The 25,405-nt window shown below is 40.3% G+C and overlaps 2 protein-coding genes across 3 annotated transcripts; both read right to left on the reverse strand.

The window, feature by feature from the left end:
* Positions 1 to 2,266: 2,266 nt before the first annotated feature.
* On the reverse strand, positions 2,267 to 14,791 carry LOC139929134 (AN1-type zinc finger protein 5). Of its 2 annotated transcripts, none has more exons than XM_071921939.2 (6): positions 14,683 to 14,791; positions 13,288 to 13,490; positions 12,786 to 12,897; positions 8,579 to 8,706; positions 8,323 to 8,430; positions 2,267 to 6,268 (listed from the first exon to the last, which is right to left on the reverse strand). In XM_071921939.2, the coding sequence occupies exons 2-6, from the start codon at positions 13,445 to 13,447 to the stop codon at positions 6,120 to 6,122; spliced, it is 657 nt and encodes a 218-aa protein (XP_071778040.1). In that variant the 5' UTR covers positions 13,448 to 13,490; positions 14,683 to 14,791; the 3' UTR covers positions 2,267 to 6,119. The 2 variants fall into 2 exon arrangements, with proteins under 2 accessions (XP_071778040.1, XP_078141729.1); XM_078285603.1 differs by having other exon boundaries at positions 14,699 to 14,790.
* A 134-nt stretch (positions 14,792 to 14,925) lies between these two features.
* On the reverse strand, positions 14,926 to 24,201 carry plin3 (perilipin 3). The gene is made up of 9 exons (XM_071921950.2): positions 24,067 to 24,201; positions 23,174 to 23,248; positions 20,134 to 20,223; positions 19,718 to 19,913; positions 19,180 to 19,262; positions 18,688 to 18,931; positions 16,836 to 17,176; positions 16,289 to 16,507; positions 14,926 to 15,867 (listed from the first exon to the last, which is right to left on the reverse strand). Exons 3-9 carry the CDS (start codon positions 20,200 to 20,202, stop codon positions 15,727 to 15,729), a joined length of 1,293 nt encoding a protein of 430 aa, XP_071778051.1. The 5' UTR covers positions 20,203 to 20,223; positions 23,174 to 23,248; positions 24,067 to 24,201; the 3' UTR covers positions 14,926 to 15,726.
* Positions 24,202 to 25,405: the final 1,204 nt, after the last annotated feature.

Consider the following 25,405-nt stretch of genomic DNA (forward strand, 5'->3'; position numbering starts at 1 on the left):
CACTTAGACACACTCACACAGTGATTTTGTAAGCCCACACTACTCACAGTATTTCCATCTGCACAGGAGGCAGTTAACACCAGAAATATTTGAAAAGTTAGTTGTTCTTAAAGGCAACTAAATAGGCTTCTAATTGAAGTGGTTGGGTCTCAACTGCCATGTCTTTGAATTGGACAGAGAGCAAGTTTCTACATACTGTACAAGACATACTATTTTCAGTATTTTTGTTGTTTTTACAGTTTTGCTTAGATACAGTACCTTGTTATACAGAGGGCACAGATGTGCTGTGGTTTCTGAGTATTCTCTCTACAGTGTGAGTTGTGCATATCCTTTTTACCCACAGGTTTTATACTGTGCATGTTTGATTGTTAAATGACAGAAGATTAATTAAAAAATGAAGCAGGCAGTTGGCAAAAAAGCTCTTTTGAAGCATTTAATCCAAGTATTCGAACACAGCTTCTTGTTATTTCTAGTGATTTCTTCATTTCAAGTCCAAGAAGAAAGGTTGAACAGTAAAGTGAAATCTATCTGGCATTTTGGGGATATACTGTGTGATAATGGTGTGAGTGTTCTTGTGTGCACGCGTGGATATGTGTGCAAGTGTGTTTATGCCTGGGTAAAATATGTACATACACAGTACAGGCATATGCATTTACAGTAGCATTCTACTTCCTGTTCTTCCTTCCTGTATGGTTCAAACTCTCACCAGAGCCTTGTGTACATTATAAAAATCTGAATTTTCTGCCATTTTGTACAAATTCTGAATGCCCAATGTTACAAATGTATTTTCCTGTATTTTAAAAATACAAAATACATGTATTTTATGGCTCCAGTATTTTGTATTTTATTTTGATACATTTATTTGAGGGGTATTTTGTATTTTGTAACAAGATACATTTTGATGCATCTTTGCCCATCTCTGGGTATAAGGAAGTGTAAAACAAGACACCATTGTTTAAAGTACTCACAAAGTTGTGCAAACTACCTCTTGAATTTAAATACCCACACTTTTATACCCACACCCCATACTATCCAATACTCTTGCTTTGATTTGTTTAACAGCATACAGAGGCAGCAAGCAGGTATACTGATTACAGATGGGCTGCTGCTAGTGGTAGAAAGAGACTAGAGGTCCTATTCAAGTTTTAATATTGTTACTTTGTTGATATTTTACTTAAGTAGAAGTAGAAGTACTGATGTAAGTAAAAGTAAAATTAGCTCATTCAAAATGTACTCAGAATAAAAGTTATTGAGTTACTTTTTAAAAGAGAGAACATTGTTAGATGTGATCTTTTCCACAAAATTCTAAAAAGATGATTCTTTAATTGGAAAAAATGAAAATTACAAAATAAAGTACAAAAACAAAGTCAAGCCAGATTAGTCTTCTCTTCTTTGCTGACTGACTGTTCACTGCAAAGACCAAAACAATTGGTCAATTTACAATGGCCCAGTTTCTATTGCTCATGAAGAGCCACAACATTTGTTCTCTGTAATGGATGTGATTTAAAATGTAGTGAAGTGCAAAACTCAAGTAAAAATGTACTTAAGTAAAAGTCAAATTACCGGCTTTAAAAAATACTCAAAAAGCGCTCAAAAAAGCTACTGACTTACAGTAATGTGAGTAAATGGGCCAGGCTTCAAGAGATCAGTCAGCCAGTGTGCTTAAATGCTTTACATGGTCATCTGAAATGTGTATTCATCCACTGTCCTACATGGATTTAACATGCATAGGATTAAGCATGAGCCTTTACACTGATTAATGCCAGTGCTTTTCTACAAGCAGCTGTCAATGAAGAATACCAGTGTAATTATATTTTTCAGGTAGGGTAATGAATAATCATGACCCTCACAAAGGATGAGTATTAGGACAAAAGTGTGGCATGTGAATGACAGGAATCGGGATAGGTGTGTTTAGCTCAGTGGGGTGAAGTGGCCCTCATGGTAAATTCCCGTGACAGCCAGCATACATTCCAGCGGGACATTTGGTGACATTGTGTATAGTGTCATTTGTCCTACAGTGTTTTGCTGAGTCTGAGAAAAATACATAAGTACAAAGCAGTAGGGCCTACAGTGTGTATGTACTGCAGCAGCAAAGAAATTGTGTGTTCACAACTACTAAATATACAGTAGGACTCGGATATCTAACTTTTCATAGAATAAATCGACATTTAACTACCAGAAGACTATTTCTGATTGACCTTCAACCTTGCAATGTGTATCCTGCAGAATCAAAAATGTTGGCACAACAAAATACAAAAGACAATAGTAATTTAAAATAAACTTTGTGATTTTATTGTTTTATACTTACTCTTACACATCATACAATCCTAAATTTTTAAAGAAAAACAAAATAAAAAGATATCTGGTGGTGTTTCTGGGGGACTGGAGTGCCAAAGGACTTTCTGCGGGACCGAACTACAGCTTTGTGAACATTGTAGAATTCATTTGGTGTCCCTCAAGCTAATCTTCAGAGAGAGAATGAATCAAGTCATCTTCATTGTCTTTCATGGATACTCAGTTCTGCTGCGACACACAGAATTTTAACCAGATTCATTATCATTGGCTGGTTTATGATCATTATTACTATCAACCAAAAGCCTTGCTTGATGAAGACAATGATTATGTAAAGTTGTGCTAAAGACAGGATTGAAGACATCAAAACTCCATCAAACTGAATTAAAGGAAGAAATAAGTATTCGTTATAACTAGAATATCTAGGTACGGTTGCCTGGATTGCTGGTGCCAAGTCTTTCACCACAAACACTCAAAACAACTGCAGTGATCCAGCAGTCTCAGATCACACATGAGCAGATCGGGCTTCCATCCTCTGCCCAAAAACACAACGTCAACATCAGAGCTAGGTATAGCCTGATAAATGACATTACACTATACTGTATGAACTGTGGTGGTTTACATTCAAACCGCTCACATTTTCAAAAAATGGGGTGATATGAGCAGTCAATAGAAAACGGCAAGTGTAAACCATGATAACCGCAAGGTTCACACATCTGAACAATCATCCCAAGTAAAAGACAGGCTTTTTTTTTTTTTAACTCTAAAAAGGACAAGGCTGACCCATTAGGACTGTGTCCCATTCCAAAAAAATCACTCACTCCCGTCAATCTCAAAATGCTGCCCTGGCATGTACATCATGTAGGAAGCTGGGAAGAGTTTAGTTATTTTGCTTTAGATCTGTGAAGGAAAGTGAGCAGGATTTTGTAGGGGACAACTTTTTGGAATAACAATCAAACCAGCGGGCAAGGCTGAACTTTTTATACGTGTTATACTAGCCATCCTAAAAGCATAAGACACACCTTAGGGAATAACAAAGTGGAGAGCTTGTCTAATCACAAGTACCCTTAAATACAATGATTATTCTCCTTGTACATTATCGTCACACAACAATCCCCATCAACTCCTTTTCAATTTCAATTATCCACTAGAGCTGAGTGAGAGCGAGCAATCAAATGACAATCAACAAGGCTCAAGGTGTTTCTAGCGCTTTGAAGCTTCAGGAGCTTTAGATGACTGACTTATCCCAGGTAATGACAGTCTTTGTGTTTGCATGCAAAGACACTAAGCCACTTAGAGCTGCCCGTCACCGACACTTTCTCTAACGGGGATTGCGATAAAGGCTAATTCTCCGATCGCAGGGGCCAGAACGAATTTCAAACTGGGCAAATGTGATATCTGCATACTCTGTCCATTCCTTGCAACCGTTTTCACAAATATTTAATAATAAAGATCAAGGAAAAGTTACAGGACAGCTTCTGATAACCCAAATGAAGCCTCTCACCTCCATGCACATCTCATATAGGCCTTACAACTTTCAATAACATCACTACGCTTTGACTGAACAGTCTTCAATAAGAGGATAAATGCATGGACTGGAATCCTGTATAAATCAGCAAGGCTAATAAAGCTTAATAGTAAGGGCTTGTTGAAAATCCGACCAGGAGATACTCAAGGTTGGGCCAGTTTACCATCAATACTTTGGACATAACATGGGTAGATGTGTTTAAGAATATAGAGATGCTAAATGAATGGTCAGTCAAGAAGAGCTTATAGCAATCCTGCATGACATTGGTGGCGGTTAGCAAGTCAGTACAACTTTTATGCTCTGACAATAATCCACCCTATATTGTATGAATCATGAATAACCTGTGAATGACGGGGGAAAAAAGATGGAAAACAATTCAGTGCGGTTTGTGGCACGTTCTTTTTTTTTTTTTTTTGGGTAATTACGAAAAGCACTTTTATACACATAGTACTATTCTTCACCTTAATCCCCCCACCTTTTATAACCTGGCAAAAATCTACATTAAGATTATACTATATGAATAGGAGCCATATGGTATTTACATTTGAAAAAAACAGTAGAGTCCTGTTAACTTGAACCTCAGTCGAGGTTCCAGCCATGCATGCATTGTGCTACCGCAGTGTGTCTTTTTAACATTCTTGCTTCATTTCGAACTGTGCAGTCAGTTACAAAAGAATAACTCATTATGTCTGACTGAACACACATGCATGTAAATTTGATCTTCCTAGAAGTTGCTAGCTAGAAGCGACCTTCATAGCAGGGACTCTTCTGAATCGGAGCACATTGTAAAAGCACAGCACGCAACTCTGTAGTATTGCGACAATATTCACTTCGGCCGGGAGCGAAAGGTGTGTCACTGTGGAGAGTAACTGCGACCCAGTTCAGTTTTCATTCAGCATGTGTCAGTGGTCTGCTGGTGGTTAGAGAAACATGGAGCTTCACTCTGCGTGACTCCACAGAACAGAAAAGGGCATTCAAGGAGAAAACACGACATTGTGTCCTTCTAAAACAGAATGTCCCATCAATCAAGCAAGCAGGCAATTTCTTCAGCAAGCCTGCTATACACAGATCAACTATAAACTACAAAATGACCCAGATGCTGAACAAAACTGAGTAGGTGTGGCACGTTATTTTGTGCTCTGCAGTTGACACACTTTATTTAGTTGTGCTTCGTTTCCAAATCCAAAATAACGGACATTTTACTGCACAATCTTTATCATAACGGCTTAACTGGACTCTACGCCATCATATGTCAGAGCTTGTGTATTTTTTCTTCAAATGGTTATATAATCAAGATGGAATTACTTAAATATAATTGAAAAGGTTAAATGCAAATCGTAATGATTTGCTGACACATGCTGCCAATCCTCCAGCACAGACCAACCAAACGATAAAAAAATAAATAGAATGCAATCACACAATTCAAGCTAACTACAATATATTAATATAGATCTTCTGATGTCATACGCTCATTAAAACAGAAAGGAAAAAAAAAAATACAGAATTCAATCACTCAGTTAAGTCAAGGCTCTCAATTTCCCCTACCCCTTCCCTCCCCCACCTGCCCCTCCAATAACTGTTCATGCACCCAACATCAGTATGATAAGTCAATATATCAAAGAGAAACATTTCTGGAAAATGCAGAGACGTGGGAGTTCAACGTGTGGTGAACCATTGAGTAAGGGTAAGAGGAAGCGAGGAGAAAAAAAAAAAAATAGGCCAATTTGACAAGAAGTTGACATCATTTTTAGTCTGGGAGAATAATTTATATTCTCAAGACCTAAAAAGGTCTTGTTGATAGATGAAACCTCTCAGTCAGGGTCTGTAGCTTACTAGACTTCTAAATTGACCTCTCTCTGTCCTTATCCGAGCCGTGACACGCTCCTGAACAGCTTACCCCTGTCTCACTTCAACTACCTTACAGGGATTGTATAAAAATAAACCCACACGATCCCCCAAGTTGAGAAACAACAAAAAGGGGTAAAATCAAATGTCTTCCCTCCCCACAGCAACACTAATGCCCAACATGCCCCTACTGCTCTCTCCCTGACTCTCAAGCAAACGTGCACACACACTTTCATACACGCACACACACATTCAGTCTCAAACAGTCCCTGGTGGAGAGAGAGGGAGATGCTAGTGAAGGGAGCGTCTGGACAGGGGCTGCAACCACACCACCCCACCCCACCCATCTTAGACTACCATGAACAAATGAAGCCATTATATCAGGTGTTTTCATCCAAGTCGCCATTGTTCCAAATTCACACCGCGTCAGAGAGACTTTTTAAGCACTCAGTCCTCATAACTTCTGAATTTTCTCGGCCACCACGATGGGGTTCTCCTTGCGTATGCGGGCAGCAGCTGCACCCCGGTAGTCGTAGGGACAGTCGTGTTTGTCAGAGTAGCGGTGAATGGCGCAGAACAGGTTACCACAGCGACAGTCAAAACCTTCGGGAAAGAGAAGTAAACTTGGTCAGTCAATAAACACAGCTTTATTGCAAACATCATTACATATTTAACATTAGTCAAACAGTGTACAACAAACTGTTTCTCAAACAGAGTGAAAAAAGGACAAGAAAACTAGAACTGAGAATGTGTGAGTGTTGAAGAAGAAGGGGAAGAAGGCTGCGGGAGAGCCTGTTTTGAGGCAGGCCGGTTCGGCACAGGAGTGCAAGCCAGCAGTACACTGTGAAATGCCTTGGACCGTGAAATGCACCACTAGCCTGCAGTATGTTGCTCTCTACACCAAAGTGATAGGTGGTGGAGGACCACCATTACACAAGCCATGGATTGGGAGTGGGGATATCTAGGTTACAGGTGAGAATGGAGATAGACAATAGTGATAGGTGTGGTAATAATAGCTTGCATACTGAAGCATGAACAACTAATGCACAGTTGTCTTTTTTATTGACAACACACTGCATTTTGTTCCAGGCCACTGTTGATGTAAGGTCAAATGGGTACAAGGCCTATATCTAACCTATTCATATTAAATGTCTTAATAATAATAACTTCATTTTATATAGCACTTTTCAAAACAAAATTACAAAGTGCTTCACAAAGACAAGGAAGAAAAGTTAGAACAAAATAAAATAAAAGCAGGGCCAAAAATGACAAGAGAGAGCAATAAAACCACAAGAAATCAAACAATTAACAAAAGGCTTTTCTATAAAAGAAGGTTTTTAGTAGGGATTTGATGATAGATGATACAGATTCCACTAGCCTCAGGCAGGCTGTTCAAAAGCATAAGGGTTCTGACTGCGAAACCCTGGTCATCTTTAGTTTTAAGCCTGGAGCTACGGACAGCTAGAAGGGCACTGCCTGAAAATCTCAAGCAAGTTCAGGCTCATAAGAGGTCAAACGGACCGAGATGGAACTTGGGGCTAGACCTCGCTGAGCCTTAAAAACTAGCTGGAGATCTTAAAATCAATTCTAAAATGAACACAAAGCCTGTACAGGGAAGCTAGTATGGGAGTAACATGGTCCTGTCTCCTAGTCTTGGTTAAAAGTCTGGCTGTAGCGTTTTGCACTAGTTACAGACGGTTGAGGGAACTGTTGCTTAGACAGAAGTAGAGGGAGTTCCAGTAATCCAAGCGTAATGAAATTAAGGCATGGATTACCTTTTCCAGATCAGCAGAGTAGAGTCAAGATCTGATTTTAGAGATGTTTTTTAACTGGAGGAAACCTGAGTCAGATCTGAGTCAAATCTCTGGTGGGATTGATAGAGTTGATGTCCTTCCTTTAACTGTCATTAAGTTGAAGGAAGTTTTGGGACATCAAGCTCATAATATCTGACCAGCAATCCATAAAGCCATTTAGGCTGAACGAGTTACTTGGGTTTATGGGTACATAAAGTTGTGTGTCACCTGCATAACAATGAAAATTTGTATTATGTTTGAATGACGTCACCCAAAGGAAGCATGTAAATAGAAAACAAGGGGCCTAGGATCGATCCTTGGGGAACGCCACAGTTGAGATGCGCCACGGGAGGAGGCAATGCCAATCACCACAGAACATTTTCTAGCAGAAAGATATGATTTAAAGAAATTGAAAGCAGTATCAGTGAGCCCAACGTAATTTTCTAAGCAACTGTGCAGAATGCTTGGAAAGTGTCAAAAGCAGCACTGAGACGTCTCTCCTTTTTGACTTTCTTCAGAATATCATCCCTTTCTAGATGCACGATAAAACCAATGCAACATGTCTTTTTTTCTGGCCAATTTAGACACTCACCCAACATTTGAATGCTTTGCACCAAACGATCAAAACAGTAATGATGCCAAAATAGTAAGCTCAAGTGTAAACAAAATACTCTTCTGAATTTCAAAACGCTTAAGGCTAAAATTGTAAGGGGGAAAAAATTGGTCCCAGCAAAGCAGGTTGAACCATGCCAGTAGCTAACAAGAGCTCACTGCTCAGTGTGTGTGTGTGTGTGTGTGTGTGTGTGTGTGTGTGTGTGTGTGTGTGTGTGTGTGTGTGTGTCCTGAAATTATTCTCTTCCTTACCAGTGAGGCCCACTTTCTTTCGGCATGAGAAGCAGCGGTTCTTTTTCTTGTTTTTATCAGGGGTTTGGTCACCATCAGAAGAAGCCTGTGCTGCTTCCCCTACTGGCCCTGGAGCAACAAAACACAAACAGGCAGGATCAGCTCAGAATACGTTATCAGTTGATGTGTTTTCTCATGTGTTTTCTCATTCTGTAGTTTCTCAGTCTCTCTCTCTCTCTTGGAGCAAACAGGTTAGACTGTCTTCTGTGGCACTTACCTGTGTTTTTGGAAGTGCCCTCTTCCTCTTCCTCCTCAGCCTCAGCTCGATCAGAGTCTACAGCTGCTGAATCCTGGGAGATGCTCATAGCTGTCATCTGCTGAGTTACTGGGCTGGGAGAGCTGGGACTGACATCACAAAGACATCAAGTAAAACTTTAGACCATAAATGAATTCCATTCCATCTCAAGAACAAAAAAGAATTTAAGAATTACAAATTGTATTCATTAAAAGAGCACAACTCCCTCTTTATGTGACAGATTCAGACTGTTTTAATGTTAGTGTAACTAATGTAGTATGCCCTTTGTAACTTCACTGACAACCTGGATGCTGGTTGTAGCCATCCACGATGACAGTTATCTAGGTGAAAATGCACTGATCACAATTCATACGACTCAAAAATAAGTAGTAGTAGCAGCAGTAGGCCTATTGTATAAATCCCACTCTGGTAATTTTCTTTATCACTGAACATCACAAGCAATGCAAGACACAGTAGCAAACACAAACAGGGCATACAGAAACCAGACAGCACATACATATGCACAACCATTCATGACTATACTAAACAGGCAAGTGAAGCACAAATCCATTCTGATCATTCCACAATGGGAACAAATTGACCATTTGAATCTCTCTGTAGACATTTTGGTAAGAATAAATCTATTACTGAAACAACGGAAATTGTGAGGGGGTGATCTGTGTTGTCCAGGAAACACGGAAATGTAGACATGGGTCTCCAATTGTACATTTAGTGATTCAAGATTAAATCCAAGATTAGCTGAGCAGACTTTCATTATATTTTTTCCAGTCTGTTGTCATCCTATTTTGATTGGTTTCCTTTCCAGCAAATGAGTGCACAACTAAAAATACTAGCAGGAACATGATTATAAAAAAAAATTGTAAAATGATTAAAAAAAACAAAAACAATAAACAGAACTTCTCAGAATATCCTCATCTTCTATTCTCACTAATTACACTCTTTCTTCAAATGGTACAAAGAAAATACATTTAACTTCAAATTGAATGATTTTATTGGCATAAGAAAAAATATAAACCATATAAAAGTAGTTTACAAAATAAATTCAAAACAATGAACTAGGGCTGGAGTGATTATTGTGCTTTATAAAAAAACAAAAACAATTAGCATTTCCCATTGATGATTCATCGTTAGACACTAAAGCCTAGTTCCTCTCTCACTTTTCATTTGCATTTTGAAAATGGCTGATGCACGCAGCAGTTTTGAGGACAACATGCCCTCAAGCGAGCCTTCAAAACAAAGTGTTAAGTGCAGCAAAAAGTGGGAACACTTCTAGAAATGTAGTGGTAATGTAATAACATGCATACTGTGAAGGATCAACTTGGCTTACTACAGCAGTATAGCAACCTTACTGGTCTTGTGTCAAGCCAGCCAGATTGAAAAAGGGACTTCTGGTCTTTTAAAATAAAACTAATATTGACGAACATACGTTACAATGGTTTTTGAGTAATACATTAAAAATGAAACTAAACAATATATGAAAGGAAGAATCTGTACTCAAAGAAAATTAAATTACTCAATCACAAAACATATACCAGGTAACTTAGAAGGATGTCTACTATCTTGACAAATACATTTAATCCATAACTATAGCACAATGTTCCTAAAGGCTACAGAATCAGTATCATAGCTCTGGTACCATAAGTGACAAATTTTTCTCTTATTTTGAAGGCAAATTACCTTACTTTCGGTCTCATTCTGGGCAATTTTGGCTCACTTGACGCTGAGTAAGTGTAAATCTGTTACACTACCACAGTATTAGAGGTGGTGCTCATATCACAAGATAACTTAAAGAGGCAATATTTGTATGACCTCTTAAAAAATGTCCTTAATGTTTAAGCAAACGACTACTGTTGTTCACTGCAGAGCTCTAAAGAAGTACTAGCACAGTGCTATCTTAAGCTGATGCTGGCTAAAGTGCAGAAGTACTAACGATAACATGATTCCGTTTCTATAACCTGGTATGATGATGTCTACATGATGGCACTCCCCTCTTGAGCTAACGAATCTATTAATCAATAGAATAATTCCCAAAATAGTCACTTATCAAAATAATGACTTGTTGCAGCTCTACAATCAACAATTCATATATCTAAGTGACTTTGACGTTGGTATAAATCCCATGCAATGAATATATGTAATAGTGCACAGCATGCACACTGTTCAGTGAGAGATGCATTATATTCTCCAACTCAAAGAAGAGAAGATCACCTCCAGATAAAGATAAAGATTACCGCAAGTAGACGATCCACTAAATTTCTCTCTGGCTCCCTCCTTCAGTGTCAACTTTCAAAACAGATCCCTTTGATCTAGTTAATGCTACGTTTGTAAAAAGAGAAAACGGCCTGTACTTCAACCCCACAGAAATATGAGAAGCTGAAGTGAAAAAGGTCGTTAAATTTATGGAGAGAAATCACTGGTCACTGATCACAGTACTCCCTAAGGGCGACTCTGTGTGCTCTGGCCCAAAAAACAGCGGTTGCTTTCGGGCAGTGAAGGTGAGGCAGAGCCTGCTATGGAACAAGGTTGATGGTGTGTTGTTTTACCGAACAAGAACAAGCAATTTTGACCTGAAACCTTTCACTCACAATGTCTCCATCGGTTTCAGAGTACATTTGTACAGCTACATGAAACTGTAGAGATGCTTAGGCAAACATTTTTAAAATTAGAAATGTGGACAAACTGAACGCAAATTAACAACAAAATGTTCATTGGTGAGAAGATAAACTATAAAATACAGCTTATAACTTTTCAGTTTTTTATACTTTTAAAACTATTAGAAAATGACGGTCGATCTCGGGTGTTATGGTAAAATATAAAACGGACACTCTTGGGTCTTCTTTTACAACAAGGTTAAGAAAATACAAGGTTTGGTGTCCACAAGGCAACTGGTCTCGTAGCTGTATCCAAAAAACACACTCAAACCCTTAACAAATTTTCCAAATTCAAAAGTATCTAATACATGCAAACATATACGTTCAGTATAATACTCATGTATGCAGTACAACATACAAAATTTGTTCTTAAGGCCAAACGTAGATATGTGTCAAATTGATGCAGTTTTCCCTTACCACTCGTTTTAGTCACTGTTGCACAGCACTTTTTGTAGCTGCAACATTTTGTTATATAACTTTCTGAATAGTCCTGGGAGTAGAAACAATGAGACAGTATTGTCAGACCAGGTGGAATTTGAGGTGAAACACAGGCACACCACAAGATTGTGGCATCTTCAGCAAGAGAATACACAACTGCATACATGTTCCCTATGAGCATCCTTGTTGTTCTCTCTAGAACAGTACTTTCCTGCTTTACTCTAATCTAGCATTTTAAGCATACTGTTTTTGAGAAAAATGATTGCCATTTCAAATACGGTATGCTAAAGAAATCCCTGCTGATCTGATATTACATGATGTATTCTACATGAGAACAGCTGCTGAGAATGATCTCATCTTGCCATGGCCACTTTCTGAAAAATGGTTTCTTTTCCATTTTCCTTTTGGTTTCAATTATATATATTCATCATGGACTGCCAACTAAACATTCCTGTTTATATTTTTAGATCTATTTTAGCTTCTAATTACATTCCTGAGGTAGCTTTTGCAATCAAAGTTTTCATACACAGAGCTCACTATTAAAAAAAAAAGAAAAAAAGAAAAGAAATTCACAGAAATATCAATTCCCTAAGTAAGACAACTTTTATGAATGGGAGGCTATGCAACTTATGTGATAGGCATACTAACCCATATCAGTTATGCATTTCACTTTCTGCTTGTGTATTTTGTATTTGTGCTTGATTTTATACTTTTAAAAACAGCTAAAATGTAACTAAAACAGAACCAGTGCGGACACAAATGGAGCTCTCACACGAGTTGCAGACGTGATGTTGACGCGACGGGTGTAGACAAGGAGTGATGTCATACACAATCCTAAAAAGCGAGTATAATTCATAATGACTCTAAAAGATGTTAATATCTATAGCTTAGTAAGCACATGCATTATGTGACAAAAATCATGCTACAAGATGAATTCAAAGTACTAAATTCAAACCACACTGAAGTGCAACACCCTGTGGAATACTAGTGGAATATTTAGATGGACAGTTTCCAGCATGTGTTTCGAACAATACTGAGCCAATGGGCTGAGCCAATTCCCCATCTGTCAGTCAACATACCTGGGCGTCCTTTCCTCAGGTGGGGTTCCCACCCCCTCTGTACTGGGTTCCGAGGACGTGCTCTCCACAGACACACCAGCTGCTCCTGGAGACCCTGCCGGCGATGTAGCAGCTGTAGGACACAACACACAGTTTGACAGCCTGGACAACACAGAGGCTGAGCTTTTGGTCTTCAACATGGATCTGTATTTAAGTATCTTATCAGATGCCATTCATTGTCTGTGGTTGTCTGCCATGATTAGATGTGTTTTGAGTCATTGTGAACTAACCGATGGAGATGTCACTCTCTTGCTTTCTAATGCCATAGTACAGGCAGCTGCTGCTACCTCTTTTCTCCAACCCCTTTTAGCAGATTCAAGTACCCACCATGCCTATTCAATTTTTGGGTGTCCCCTCTTCCAAGTTTCTGCCTCTTTCCTCCTGCCTTTCTTTCCTCCTAACAGACCCATACCCAATATCCCTCCCCCCTTTTTCATAGGTCACCCCTCTCCCATCTTCCTACCTTTCTCTCCCGGGGGGCTGGATCGCCCCCCTCCCTGTTGTCTCTGCAGGTGTTCCTTGTAGCAGACCGAGCACATGCCGTTGGTGCGGGGGTTACCATAGAAACCGCATCCCATAGTGCAAAGCATTGGCACCTGCGTCTGATTGGTCTCCTGAGCCATGCTCTCTGACAAAGGGGGGTAAGGGGAATGGGAGAGGATATTCCTGAAAATGGGGTTGGAAAAGTTAGTCAAAATTATTAGTAGTGCCTATTTGATTACATGGTTATCATTTTCTTTTTTTAAACTAGCTAAAAGAGCTTGGAGACTGGCATTGGAGCATGAGAGTTGGGTTGGAGCAAAAAGTAAGATTCCTCTAAGTGCTGTGAATATGTAGTGTTATGGGTTATGGCCAAACTTCAATCTCATTTTTGATGTAATGAAGATCAAATATCGGTTCACCCCACCACCCTGCTGAAGCAGTATTGGACTATGCCACTCTCTACTGAGAATACAGTCCAAATCCAAATGCTGTCCCCAACGCAATGTAAAAGACAAAAATACGTGAATGATCAAAGATGACAGTCAAAAACAAATAAAGATGATCACTTAAAAATGTAATTTCCCCTTTGAGTGCAACAATGAGGGTTTGCATCAGGACCATTGGGCAGGTAGTCATGGAACTGACAAAAACTACGTAGAAAGCAGTGCATGGCAATGGAAACAAAAGAGTTTCTACTACCCGAGACAAAGAAACATTCACTGCGATTTACCAATCAACAGTAAGCCAAGTTACATTTTGCGAAAACGTTAACGTTAGCCAGTTGTGTGGTGCTTTCCTGCGCCGCGGAGCAAGATGTTTTGATCGGGACCAGCAAAGTTCACAACAAAGAACAAAAGCTAACAAATGTCTGCACAAGTATGAACACGATAAATCAAACAAAGCCTCATAACAACCAATAAACTGGCTAACGTTAGCTAGCCGACGGGCTGGCTAAACAAGTTACAGCTGACTGTCAGCCAGTTTTAGTTTGTCCGCAGCAGAAAACAATTGGCGTCCTATGCTTGCTTGGCTCAAAGCAAACACTGTAACGACGTTAGCAAATAGGCTAGCTGAACATTTTGTTGTGACTGACACTAAAACCGACGCGTAAATATGGACAAGACTAGCTAGGTAGCATTCCATCACAGCTGAAAACAACAAAATAAACAGGAAACTGTCCTTAGCGACAAATCGTAAACATACTTTTGTCTTTTAAGACCGAATAAACGCTAGTATTAGCTGGCTAACGTTAGCTGGACAGCTAACATAATCAGCTAGCCAAAAAACAGTGCGCATCCCGACAGTGTCCTGGCTGGTTTAAAATGGATTATATAAGCTGGACTTCTTTCATAGCTATCTAAGATAAAGGAAGTACCTGGAATTCAAAGTACCGAGGGCTGTCGTCGACCTTGGTCTTCAGATTTGTATAAGTTATGTGTCCCCCGACAGTGCGCGCGGCCTCCTAACCAGCGCTAGCTCCCGACATTCGAAACAACGACCATGACGTCATCCTCAGCAACAATTCATCCTTCCCTCAAACGGGCCTACATAGCAAAGTCCACCCCAACACCAACATGCATTTGACAAAAGTAAAATTAAAACATGACACTCTCATGAATGTATTTAAGTGTGACATTGAGACGGTATGATGTCCCAAGTTTATTGACACGTCAGTTCATTCATTGTCCATTATGATTAGCTGCTGCCATTTCCACTAACCCAGAGTGCAAACACAGAAATACTGAAATTAAAATTGCAAATGCAAAACATGAAATGTACTATAAATCTCATAAATCTCATTCTGACAAGAGATGTCATGAGAGATGCCTGTCCTGTTTTCCCTCTTTTTGTGTGTGTGTGTGTGTGTGTGTGTGTGAGAGAGAGAGAGAGAGGAGGGAAACCTGAAGCCCCTAAAATGGTCTTGGAGTTTGCATTCAATAGAAATTTGGCATCACCCTTGGAATTCTTTGCTATAATTTTTAGCTACTAATATAACTCTTTTAAAGACCTTTTTGGTCAAGTTCATGGCAATAATAGGGCAGCAAACACAGCGTTATCTTCAAACATATGTAAAAAATAAAATAAAATAAAAAGATTTTGCTCTGTTTTTTCCAGAACACAAAGTGCACAAATCAATCAATTCTTTTAGACCCAAGGTAAGCGCTTTCTGTGTTTTGTTTTTATATTCAAATGTCATTAACTTCAAAATACAAATGTAGTTGCGTCAACTATCAAGTCCATATTAAGTACATACTAAATACTTACTGGTGCATTATGAAGAAAACATAATAATACAAATTTAGAGCCTCCTTCATTAAAGCGAGCAGGTATTTTTGAAGCAATCCACCCAAAACATCAGTCCAATCTTCTCTCACCACACTAAATCAACCCATGTGGGGACAGAACAACGTCATCAAGCCTAGTTTTGAGGGCCAGCCTTCTCCACTGCCTGCTCTCCCTCTCCTCTCTCAGTGACCTGCGGGGCAAAGGGCCCCACCAGCCAGTTGAGCGGAGTGTTGTTCAGGAGATACTCCATGACACCGTCCAGAGACTGCTGCACCTGGGAACAGGAACATATTACTTTCAACACAACAGCCATCATGACAACACAGATACCTTAGCTCAAATCACATGCTACTTTGGGGTGTCTGAAATATTGAGGTTACATGTGTACCTTACTAAATGCAACACAAGCTAGTGTGCCCTAGATTTATATATACATATGAATCCCCTACTGGGAATGGATGGGCTATGTGTGTGTACAGTATTTCCTTTATAATACCTGATTGCCCAAAGACTCTCTAGGGACATCATTTAAGTATCAATGGAAAGGTGATGGAGAGGCTAATATACTTTGTATGTGTTAACTGATTCTAGTTGTGGAACAAAAGTGAAAAAAAATCTAGCTTTGAACTGTATTTAGCTGAGTTGATGCAGCTAAATACAACACTGAGGTAAAGACAGCTTGGTGTGATTAGTACTTGGGTTAGGTGGCGACGGCTCTGCTCCAGGAGGAGAGGTGTGAGTGTGCTGGTGTTCCCCAGGGAGGAGTGCAGGTCTTCAGCTGATCGCCTGGCGCTGGCCAGCTGGTCCTGGACCACACCTGGCAGACCCTGAGCGCTGGACACCACACCGGAGCACGCTGACCGCAGCTGGTCGCTGAGGCCACGCACCATGGAGAGGGCCCGCCATTCCAGCTGCTGTGGACAGAAGACGGAAATAAAAAAAAATATATGAATGACTGATGTATCTAAACACTAGAATGCCTCAGTCTGATTTATTATTAAATTTCAGGGGCCATGTTTTGGTCTTGACCCGTAACGGAGACAAAGCTGTGATTTCTTTTTGTTCATTCAAGCGGTACTCAAAGTGAAAGTCACCTTGGATTCCCTTGACCATTTACAAACAGGTAGACACTGAGACTGCCAAAGTGTTTTTATACATATATACTGTGTATATATATATATAAACACGCTGTGAAATGGAGTTGGAATCTCTGAATCAATTCTTCAAGCCTCCAGTCCTGACCTCAGTCTGATCTGTCGCACCATCCAGCTCTGTTTCAGTCCGTCCATCTCCTGCCTGCCTCTCCTTCCACTCCGTCCAGCGCTGCAGCAGCTGCTCCGGGGCTCCTCCTATCTGGTTACTGGCGGTACCCAGAGTGGTGCGGGCGCTCTCCAGCAGGTCCAGAGTACTGGTAATCTGAGCCATAGCAGAATAGGTGGCATCCCTGGCATGCCGCGCCCGCACCAGGGACTGCTCCAGGGCTCGCTCCTGTACCTTGGCAGAGAGTTTCCCCAGGCGGACAAAGTAGCTGGGGCTGGAGGACGGGGCAGTCAGCTCGCTGGTGGCCGGCTCAGACAGAGCGGCTGAAAGACAGAAGGCACATCACTTCTTTTCAACCATAATTTCAACAGTATTAGTCTCATATATTGACAATCTATTTCCAGAGGAATGTGTGTTTTCAAGTAATGGGGTTATCTAGCATTTTAAAGAAGGTTTTAAAGTGTGAACATTGATGAAAATTCACTATTGTATACTGTATGTTATACACTATTATACATAGCTATGCAAACTCTTCTGGAAAAAGGGAATTACTCAGCAGCCTGTCTTGCTCTCTCCTGTTTTTATTTTTTTATGTATGTACACTACTTTGAAGAAAACTTTTCATCCATTTCAACCGTTGTACAAACCCATAATACCCTTGGGGACGTTCTCTACTGTGATTATGGGCACTTTACTGCTGCCAACGGATAGGATTGCCATTGCATCTTTGTCATCTAATCAGAGAAGAGAATGCCCTCTTGAGTATTACTGCTATAGTGAGGTACGGCAGGTTGACGTGGTAACATGACATCACCGGAGCAGGTGTCAAAGCTGTGAGTGCTGGAAATCATAGTAGGTTTATGGGCCAAGTTAACAGATGGAGAGTTCATTGGAATGTCCTGCCTTCCTCAGCTATGAATAGCATCAACCATTCATGCGTTCAATTTCAGTCACTGTAGTGTAATTTAACACTTCGACATCATGATCCCCCCGACCTTGCCACATCACCTTGACTTGCCTTTGTGATGATAAAATACTACATACAGGCAAACCTATGGGGACAGTTGTATCAAAGTTATTTGATCAATATATCAATGAGGTAAGTACACACGATCAGCTATTGATTCTCACAGTAAATGGCAAATGTTGCACTCTTACAATTACAGTCATGTCAGTTACGATTTGGATGCCTGCCCTTTATATTGTACACAATTAAGCTAGGGGGTGTGTAAGAGATATGAGTGTAATTATTACACTACATTGATTAATTTTCCTCTCTTAAGCAAAGCTGTACCAATATGTATGCTTACCTGAAAATGGAAGGGATGTCACTGCCATTTAAATACTAATGTGGAACCAAATACTTTGCTACAATCAATATCTAACGGTCTGTATTTTATTTCAGATTAATCTTTTGATCAGAGATGCAAATGTTTAAAAAAAGAACTAAATACACAACTGTACAACATTTTTTGCACTTAAAGTTATTTTACATTTCACAGTGAAAAGTCAGATCAAGGAGGTGGTAATAATCACAAATGGCAATTTAAGGAATGAGAGGAGAGAGTAATCCCTTTTGTTTGTACAAAATATGTGTAACGGAAAAGTGAGGTAAAATGTTACCCATTTACCATCATCTATGTTAAATCTGGACAAATTGACCACTCAGTGTTTATGATTAATTAATTGCTATTATTGCTGCAACCTTGTTTCAGCTTCATTTAATCAAATTGTTGAGGCGCACCTGTCTATGCCTCAGCGGTGCACATATGGGTTATCATCACCCTTGGCCTTTAGACTGATTATGCTCTCCACATTTAGTTCAGCTACTGACCCAGCTCCTTCTCACTGAGCGGCAGGTTCTGGTCCACCCAGTCCTCAGACCGGCTGAGGGCCAGGCCCACCCCACTGCTGACCATCTGGCCCATCCGGGTCCCCAGGACGGTGCTGATGCCTCCGCTGACGGCTGCCCGGGTCAGCTCCACCCCACCCATCACAGCTCCCATCACAGCCCCAGTCATGGCATCTTTGGCCCCCGTCACCGACTGGTACACCATGCCCACTGTGTCCGACACCAGCTGAGGAAGAAAGAGGAGATGATGTGCCATGCTTGAAAAGCAATAGGCGGTATTATTTTCATCTACTATAAAAGTATTTTTTATGTAGCTGTTACCATGACAACCACGGATATGTCAATTGAGGTGCTTTTGACTACCGGGAACAAGTGATTGATACAGGTTATCACACATAACAAGGGCTGTTACTCTGTAATAAGACTGACGACATCACTGACGACAAACACTATATAGGTTTTGAGACATCTGACCTTGTCTGCTGGCTGGTGAAGGATAGGCAGCTTCTCTTCCATCTTGTCCAGGCCCATCATGGCATAGTCATTTACTGCAGCAACTGAAAGTAAGTGCACAACAGTAATGTTCTTGAAATTTGAGAGGAATCAGATTAAACCAGATTCTAGACTGGGTAAAATCGTTGTGACTGTTTTGATAGTGACAGGAATCCTCTGCTAACTGTTTTAGTGGAAACTGAGACTTCCATACAAACCAAAAACAGTGGTTGTTTTATGCTTACTGTACATTTTCATACACAGTCAATAAAAACATCTTCAAAGATTTAAATGCCTGAGGACAGCTATAGCAAAAGATGGGTAAATTCTGTTCTTAGTAGTTCTCAATAAGAAATCTGACTTTTTATTTTTATTCATGTTGTACGATTATCAATTTCACATCTGTGATGTGCAACGAGTTTGCAATATTCTTTTACAGTATATTGTCTCAATGTTGTAAATGTAGACACCTTCATTACACATACATTACAGCAGATTTTGGGCAGTGAGTGGAACCTACGCTGTGGCTCCAGCATATCCAAGAGGGGCTTGGAGCCTGTGGTGGCAGCTGCTCCCAGGGTTCGGACCCCGCTCTCCGCAACATCCATCACCCCCTTCAGCAAGGGCACGCTGTCCTTGGTGCTGCTGTAGGCGCTGGACACCGCTCCACAAGCTGAACTGACCAGGGGCAGGTTGGTTACTCGGGACACAACATTCTGGGAAGAAACAACCATTACTGTTACCGAAAAGGCATCAAAATTCTGAAATATAATCAGGTCTACATAAATATTCTTCTCAGTATTGATTTTGAGTATTCTCTTAGGGATTCTGATTAATTCCCCACAGTAACTCATGAAACTAGAATTTCTGAGCGTCAAATTAGTTTATAATGCGCTCCTGTTTTGTAACATCATTTTGGGTCACGGTGCTCCTCACCTGCTGGTCTCCATTGGCTGGCTGTGCTGCTGCAGCTCCAGTCTCATTAGTCTTCTCACTGTCTGCCATTGTGACTGCTGGACTCAATCTCTGACATGGAATACAGAGCGTCAGAAACAGAAATTCACCTTGCATGGCATGGTTATCATGATGAAACACATCTTTCTGTCATCCTTTGTTTACATGGCTAGAATACTTTATCTTGTGAAGTGTCTTGTGAAGTTGGAAACAGAATCACTGTCCTGTCAGGTGGTTTTATATAGATAGAAAGACAACTCAACCATGTTTATTTCATTTGTCAACAGTATGATGCAATAAGGATGAAACTGCACCCTAGACTAAAATTCTCGCAAGTCTCTAGACCATGTCAAAATTGGAAGTCTAAGTCTGAAAATGAAATATGATAGGAATTTTGTTTTTCTTGCGTATATCCAGCAGCTAAAACTTTTTGCAACAGGACTATGATTAGACTACTGTGTAGCTCCCTGAAAGTCTAAATAGCTTCAGATTCTGGGCGAAATGTAGAATTTGTTCATGAAAATAGGGACAAATAAGGCCTCTGTTGCTGTATAAATGTACATCAAGGTATAGGATAAGCATGTGTAGGATTTATTCAAACATTTATAATGATTATTAAAGAAGATTTCACAATTGACCAATCAAACTGGACACTAACAATGGTTTTCTGAAGATCTGATGTTTCCAACGGGGATTTCTTACCAAAATCATAATTATGTAACAATTCAACTAAGAAAAAGTATAGAATGTGAGGGTATTCAAATGTTTAAATAACTGTCAAAGTTGATTTTAAAGTCAGCCTCGGTGGCAACACCCTGGGAAGACACACATGATTTGTTTCTGCTGTCAAAGATAATTTGAAAAATGAGCTTCAGCATCGATTGAGGTGATCACCCAAGTAAGATGTCAGAAGTTCCATCCAAGAAAGTAAAATAAAAATGAGCCCAGGCCTACTCTATTAATGTAATATTTCACTTGTCTGAATAATTCCCCCTTTTTGTATGTGTGCAGTACCCTCCACCAACACTGGCTCCTTAGGGGGTTGCTGCTCGCTTTCATTTTGAAAATCTAATATGAATATAATATAAAAGGAATAAAAGAATGATAAATTATGAGGATGAATTATGGGGATGTAGAAGTTGGCCTATTTGAAATTACAGATACGAGTCAGAAAAAAAGCCATGAATGCTGGTGGGAACGACGGACCCCCCGGGCAGCTAATGCTAGAGATTGATTGTTCACAAGCTCATATAAAAGCATGTATGCAAAATGTGATATCATCTGCCAAAGTGAAATATTGCTTTAAATGAAAACTAGGCCTAACAAATTACCAAAGTGAAAAATTGCTTTAAATGAAAACTAGGCCTATCGCATTAACGCAGTGAAGTATGACTTTAAATGAAAACTAGGCCTAATACTTAATTGGATCATAGAATAGGCTAAAATATAACACAAATTAATTCAATCAATGGTCCAATTTCTTTTTCTGTTTCTATTCTTATTGAAATAATGAAGAGAAATTGTATGCCGTTTTCAGATCAGCTCCAGGCTCAACTTCATACATCAAAACAAGAAGGGTCTGGGGCTGCAGCTCGCCAGCCTTTCCAGGGAGCTTTCTGCTCGAGAGCCTGGCAGAGCGGGGAGCACGGCGCCCCAGAACAGGATCATCCTTGTGGGGACGGAGAGCCTGCAGCAGGAACTTTCCCCTTGTCCTTCTGGTGCTCACAACATGTGGAGGCATCTCTCTGCATTCTGCCAGATGGCAGAGAGAGAGAGAGACAGGGATCACAGCTCTACCAAACCCCACCTGTCTGCACTGGAGCATGTGTGACCTGATGTACAAGGCCGAGGAGTCCAACAAAGACATGACCCATGTCATTATTAGGGATGGGACAATATGCTCATCTCACGATACGATTCGATACGCAATATGGGATTCACTATTCGATACAACCACAATACAATGTAGTAAATAAAAGTTCAATGAAAACAAAGTGTGACTGTGCAGAATTAAGCTTATTTCTGAGCCACAAATCTTTCTAGCAATGGCACTGGCTTGCTAGAATGTAAACAACAATTTCAAAATGTCTTTACAAAGTGCAAATAACACAATTTGGATAGAGAGCTTGTGAAATTGTGATGGGCAAGCCGTCTCATTTGTGATTACTACAGCAGAAAAAAATGTAACTAATATCACAATTCATTTTACTGCCCCACGATACGTATTGTCACGTTTCTGTTACGTCACGTTATGAGCGTGAGGAGTGCGGCCCACCAGCTGTAACCTGCTGCCAACCTTCAGCAAAATGCTCAGGCAGATAAACAGATAAACAGATCCACCTAACAGGAGCAATTGTTGAGGATATTGTAATTATAGTGCTGGGGAATGGGCTTCATCCCCTGTTGATGCTGTTCTTGTTCATCTATGACCTTTATACAGATCTACTGTTTATTCATTTCATCCTTTTAGACGACAGTGTGAGGAAATAAAATACCTCAGATGTTTTGATGACCTCTGCTGTTTGAGGCCGCCTCTCAAGCCATCTGTATGATTGCGAATTGTAATTTGTTGCAACAGTTTTCTTATGCAACATGTTGTTTGGTTTTTTTCGTCTGAGAGGCAGTTGATGAGATCTTCACTTGCATTGTCACAACTCCCAGAGCAAAGTCTGAGATTATGTTCCCCGACAACACATTCGAGATAAAACCGAGATAATTTTCCGGGACATTTTCCAAATACAGTTATGAGGCAGGCTGAAACTAAGCTGTCTGACAGTGTGGAGAGGATTCACTCAACTGACAAGTGATTGCACTATAACACCCCAAAACCGCTGTCTGGGCTCCTCTTCCTACTTTGTTCTCAGAGTATTTTTCACCTCCTCACACCGGCTTTTTTCTCTTTACACTGAGTACACTCTGGCGAGAGAAAAAGCAACACTCCCCTCTGAGCCGGGGCAACATGTGACCTTTGGTAGTGATGGACAAATCGGTATATCTCCAGGAAAACTATTGAGACACTTGCCTTCACAGTGTCAGCGCTGAAGCAAAGGAGTGGTCACCGGTCTGTGGGTTATCGAGACCTACTGCAAACGTTGATCTGAAAGAAGGGAAGAAAGAAAGAAAGAAAGATGTGATTATTATGTAATGTTAATGTGAAAAAAAATCCTAAAGAACAAATTAAACCCATGGAATCCACTCTCTTTGGATGAATCTGCCAAGGGAAGACCTCTTGGTTCTTCCTCATGGAGATTTCATTTGTATCTGAAATAGATCCAAATCACTGAAATCCTTCGGCATGGGCCAAAAACCATTCAATCAGAAGCTCCCATCACCTCACCACAGTGACACACCACACAAACAAGCGTCCAAAACAAAATAGTCAGTGTTCCTATGAGTTTGAATGATGTCCAATCTGATGAGTCAGAGCAACATGGAGCAAAACCATGATTTAACTGAAGCAGCTGACTGACAAATCAAATGCAAACTGTGACAATTCTGTTGAGAATATATATATATATTTTTTTCACTTTTAATTTCAAAGAGAGTCCTGTATCTACTGCCCTTCAACACAGAAACAGCCTCATCTCAAGAGGGCGTATTTCCCCTGTTCTTCTTTCATCCACCTTTTTTTTTTCCTTGACAGACCGGTTGATGAACTTTACCCCTGAAGAGGAACTATCTAGTTTAGCAAACAAACCGCTCCAGCTTCAACCTGCCCTTTTTCCGTCGGTTGTTCCTAATTTATCGCGACATGTTGTGAAAGGTAACACTTGCCGATAACAAGCTTAGTGAGGAAAATTAGTTGTTTCCTAAACCTCCAAGGAAGTAGCCTACAGGTAACGTTAGCGAGCCTGTCATGTTGGATAGCCGCACCACACTTTGTAGGTTGAGTTTTAGCTTAAAAACAAAACAGACCTGTCAAATGAGCCGCTGACCTCGCTGGCAGCCTGTTGTTCTTCTGTCCTCTCGTGACCTGCAGTGAAATACTGGTGTAAAAGCCAGTTCAGCCCTGCAACAAGGCCCTCTGTCTTTCTGCTGGGCTATTGAGCAACACAAAGGCGGAGTGCTGGATTGTTGCATAAAGTTTTAACCAATTAAATCACAGGGCACGGAAGCGAAAGTACATGTGCAGTAAGTTGTAAACTCTGACATGATACAGTGCATCAGCAGCTGACGACGTAAAATGTATCAATGTACACAGAAAAAATAATGAAACACTTAATGCTGAAGTGTCACACCATCTGATCCACTGTGAATAGCCCCTAACACTGGATATTTCTCTTTCCATAGCCGGCTGACAGAGCTAAAAGTCAGGCAGTCATGTTAACTGCAATTGATAAAATGAACCCTGAGAGGGCAGTCTTTACCCATAAAGTCAATTTAGACTGTTTCTGCAGCCTCGCCCACACAGAGCCACTATCTCACTCTCACTCAGATGGTGGAGCGAAATCTCAAGATCTTTTTTTTTTTTTTTTGCTGCAGATGCATTACAACTTTAGAGCAGTATGTCTATTTTGGATTAAATATTAAAAATTTAAATATTTAAGGATCTGGAGGAAAAATGGGGGCATGGATAGAAAAGCAGCATGGGCTACGACAATGGTTACATTCATTAAATGCAGTCTCAGATCTGGTTTTCACAGAACTTTTCTTCTTGAGGTGAAATTCACAAAACACTATCACTGTGTAAGGTAATGCTGTGTCTTTCTTTTGCTGGTTGCTGTGTATCGTCGGCACAGCCTCAACGCTAGAGCTCTATTAACTCCCCCATTTCATTAGGAGAAGATTTTCATTATATAAGTCATTACAGTTTTCATTATGTGCCCCTTTGTATTTTCCCAACCACCAGGCTCCAGAGAAAGGAAACAGATTACTCCTAATATCGCTATCAGAAATACGTTGAATAGGACCTGCTGTAGTTCAGTTTTTGTCAGGTTTGAAATTTATGCTGCACTGGTAACAGTTTTGGTCATTACACCAGGCAGGGGCCGTGACAGTAAACAGCTCAGAGTGAAAGGAAATATTGTTGCATGAGATGTGAAACATGGGTGTGTTTTCTGGAGCCAAGTGCTGTGACTCTTACTGTTATTGTTTGATATGTTTATGAATGGCATAGCGATTTAAAGCTCTGCGTTATGTTCCTCACTAACTAAAACTCTCTTTCTCTCTCTCTCACTCTCTCTCTCTCTCACACACACACACCGCAGTCCCCCCATTTCCCAAGACTAGAGAGTTACTAACATGTGCCCCGAAG

Source organism: Centroberyx gerrardi, chromosome 9 (genome assembly GCF_048128805.1).
Source record: "Centroberyx gerrardi isolate f3 chromosome 9, fCenGer3.hap1.cur.20231027, whole genome shotgun sequence".
NCBI lineage: Eukaryota > Metazoa > Chordata > Actinopteri > Beryciformes > Berycidae > Centroberyx > Centroberyx gerrardi.

Excerpts from the sequence above, each read along its gene's own strand:
- LOC139929134 (XM_071921939.2), bottom strand. The coding sequence starts at position 13,447 with ATGGCTCAGGAGACCAATCAGACGCAGGTGCCAATGCTTTGCACTATG. Across the intron at positions 12,898-13,287 it reads CAGCCCCCCGGGAGAGAAAG|CTGCTACATCGCCGGCAGGG; the intron begins GTAGGAAGATGG and ends TGTGTCCTACAG. Across the intron at positions 8,707-12,785 it reads CCTGAGGAAAGGACGCCCAG|TCCCAGCTCTCCCAGCCCAG; the intron begins GTATGTTGACTG and ends TTGTGATGTCAG.
- plin3 (XM_071921950.2), bottom strand. The coding sequence starts at position 20,202 with ATGGCAGACAGTGAGAAGACTAATGAGACTGGAGCTGCAGCAGCACAG. Across the intron at positions 18,932-19,179 it reads TTCACCAGCCAGCAGACAAG|CTGGTGTCGGACACAGTGGG; the intron begins GTCAGATGTCTC and ends TTTCTTCCTCAG. Across the intron at positions 15,868-16,288 it reads GCCGTCGCCACCTAACCCAA|GTGCAGCAGTCTCTGGACGG; the intron begins GTACTAATCACA and ends TCCTGTTCCCAG.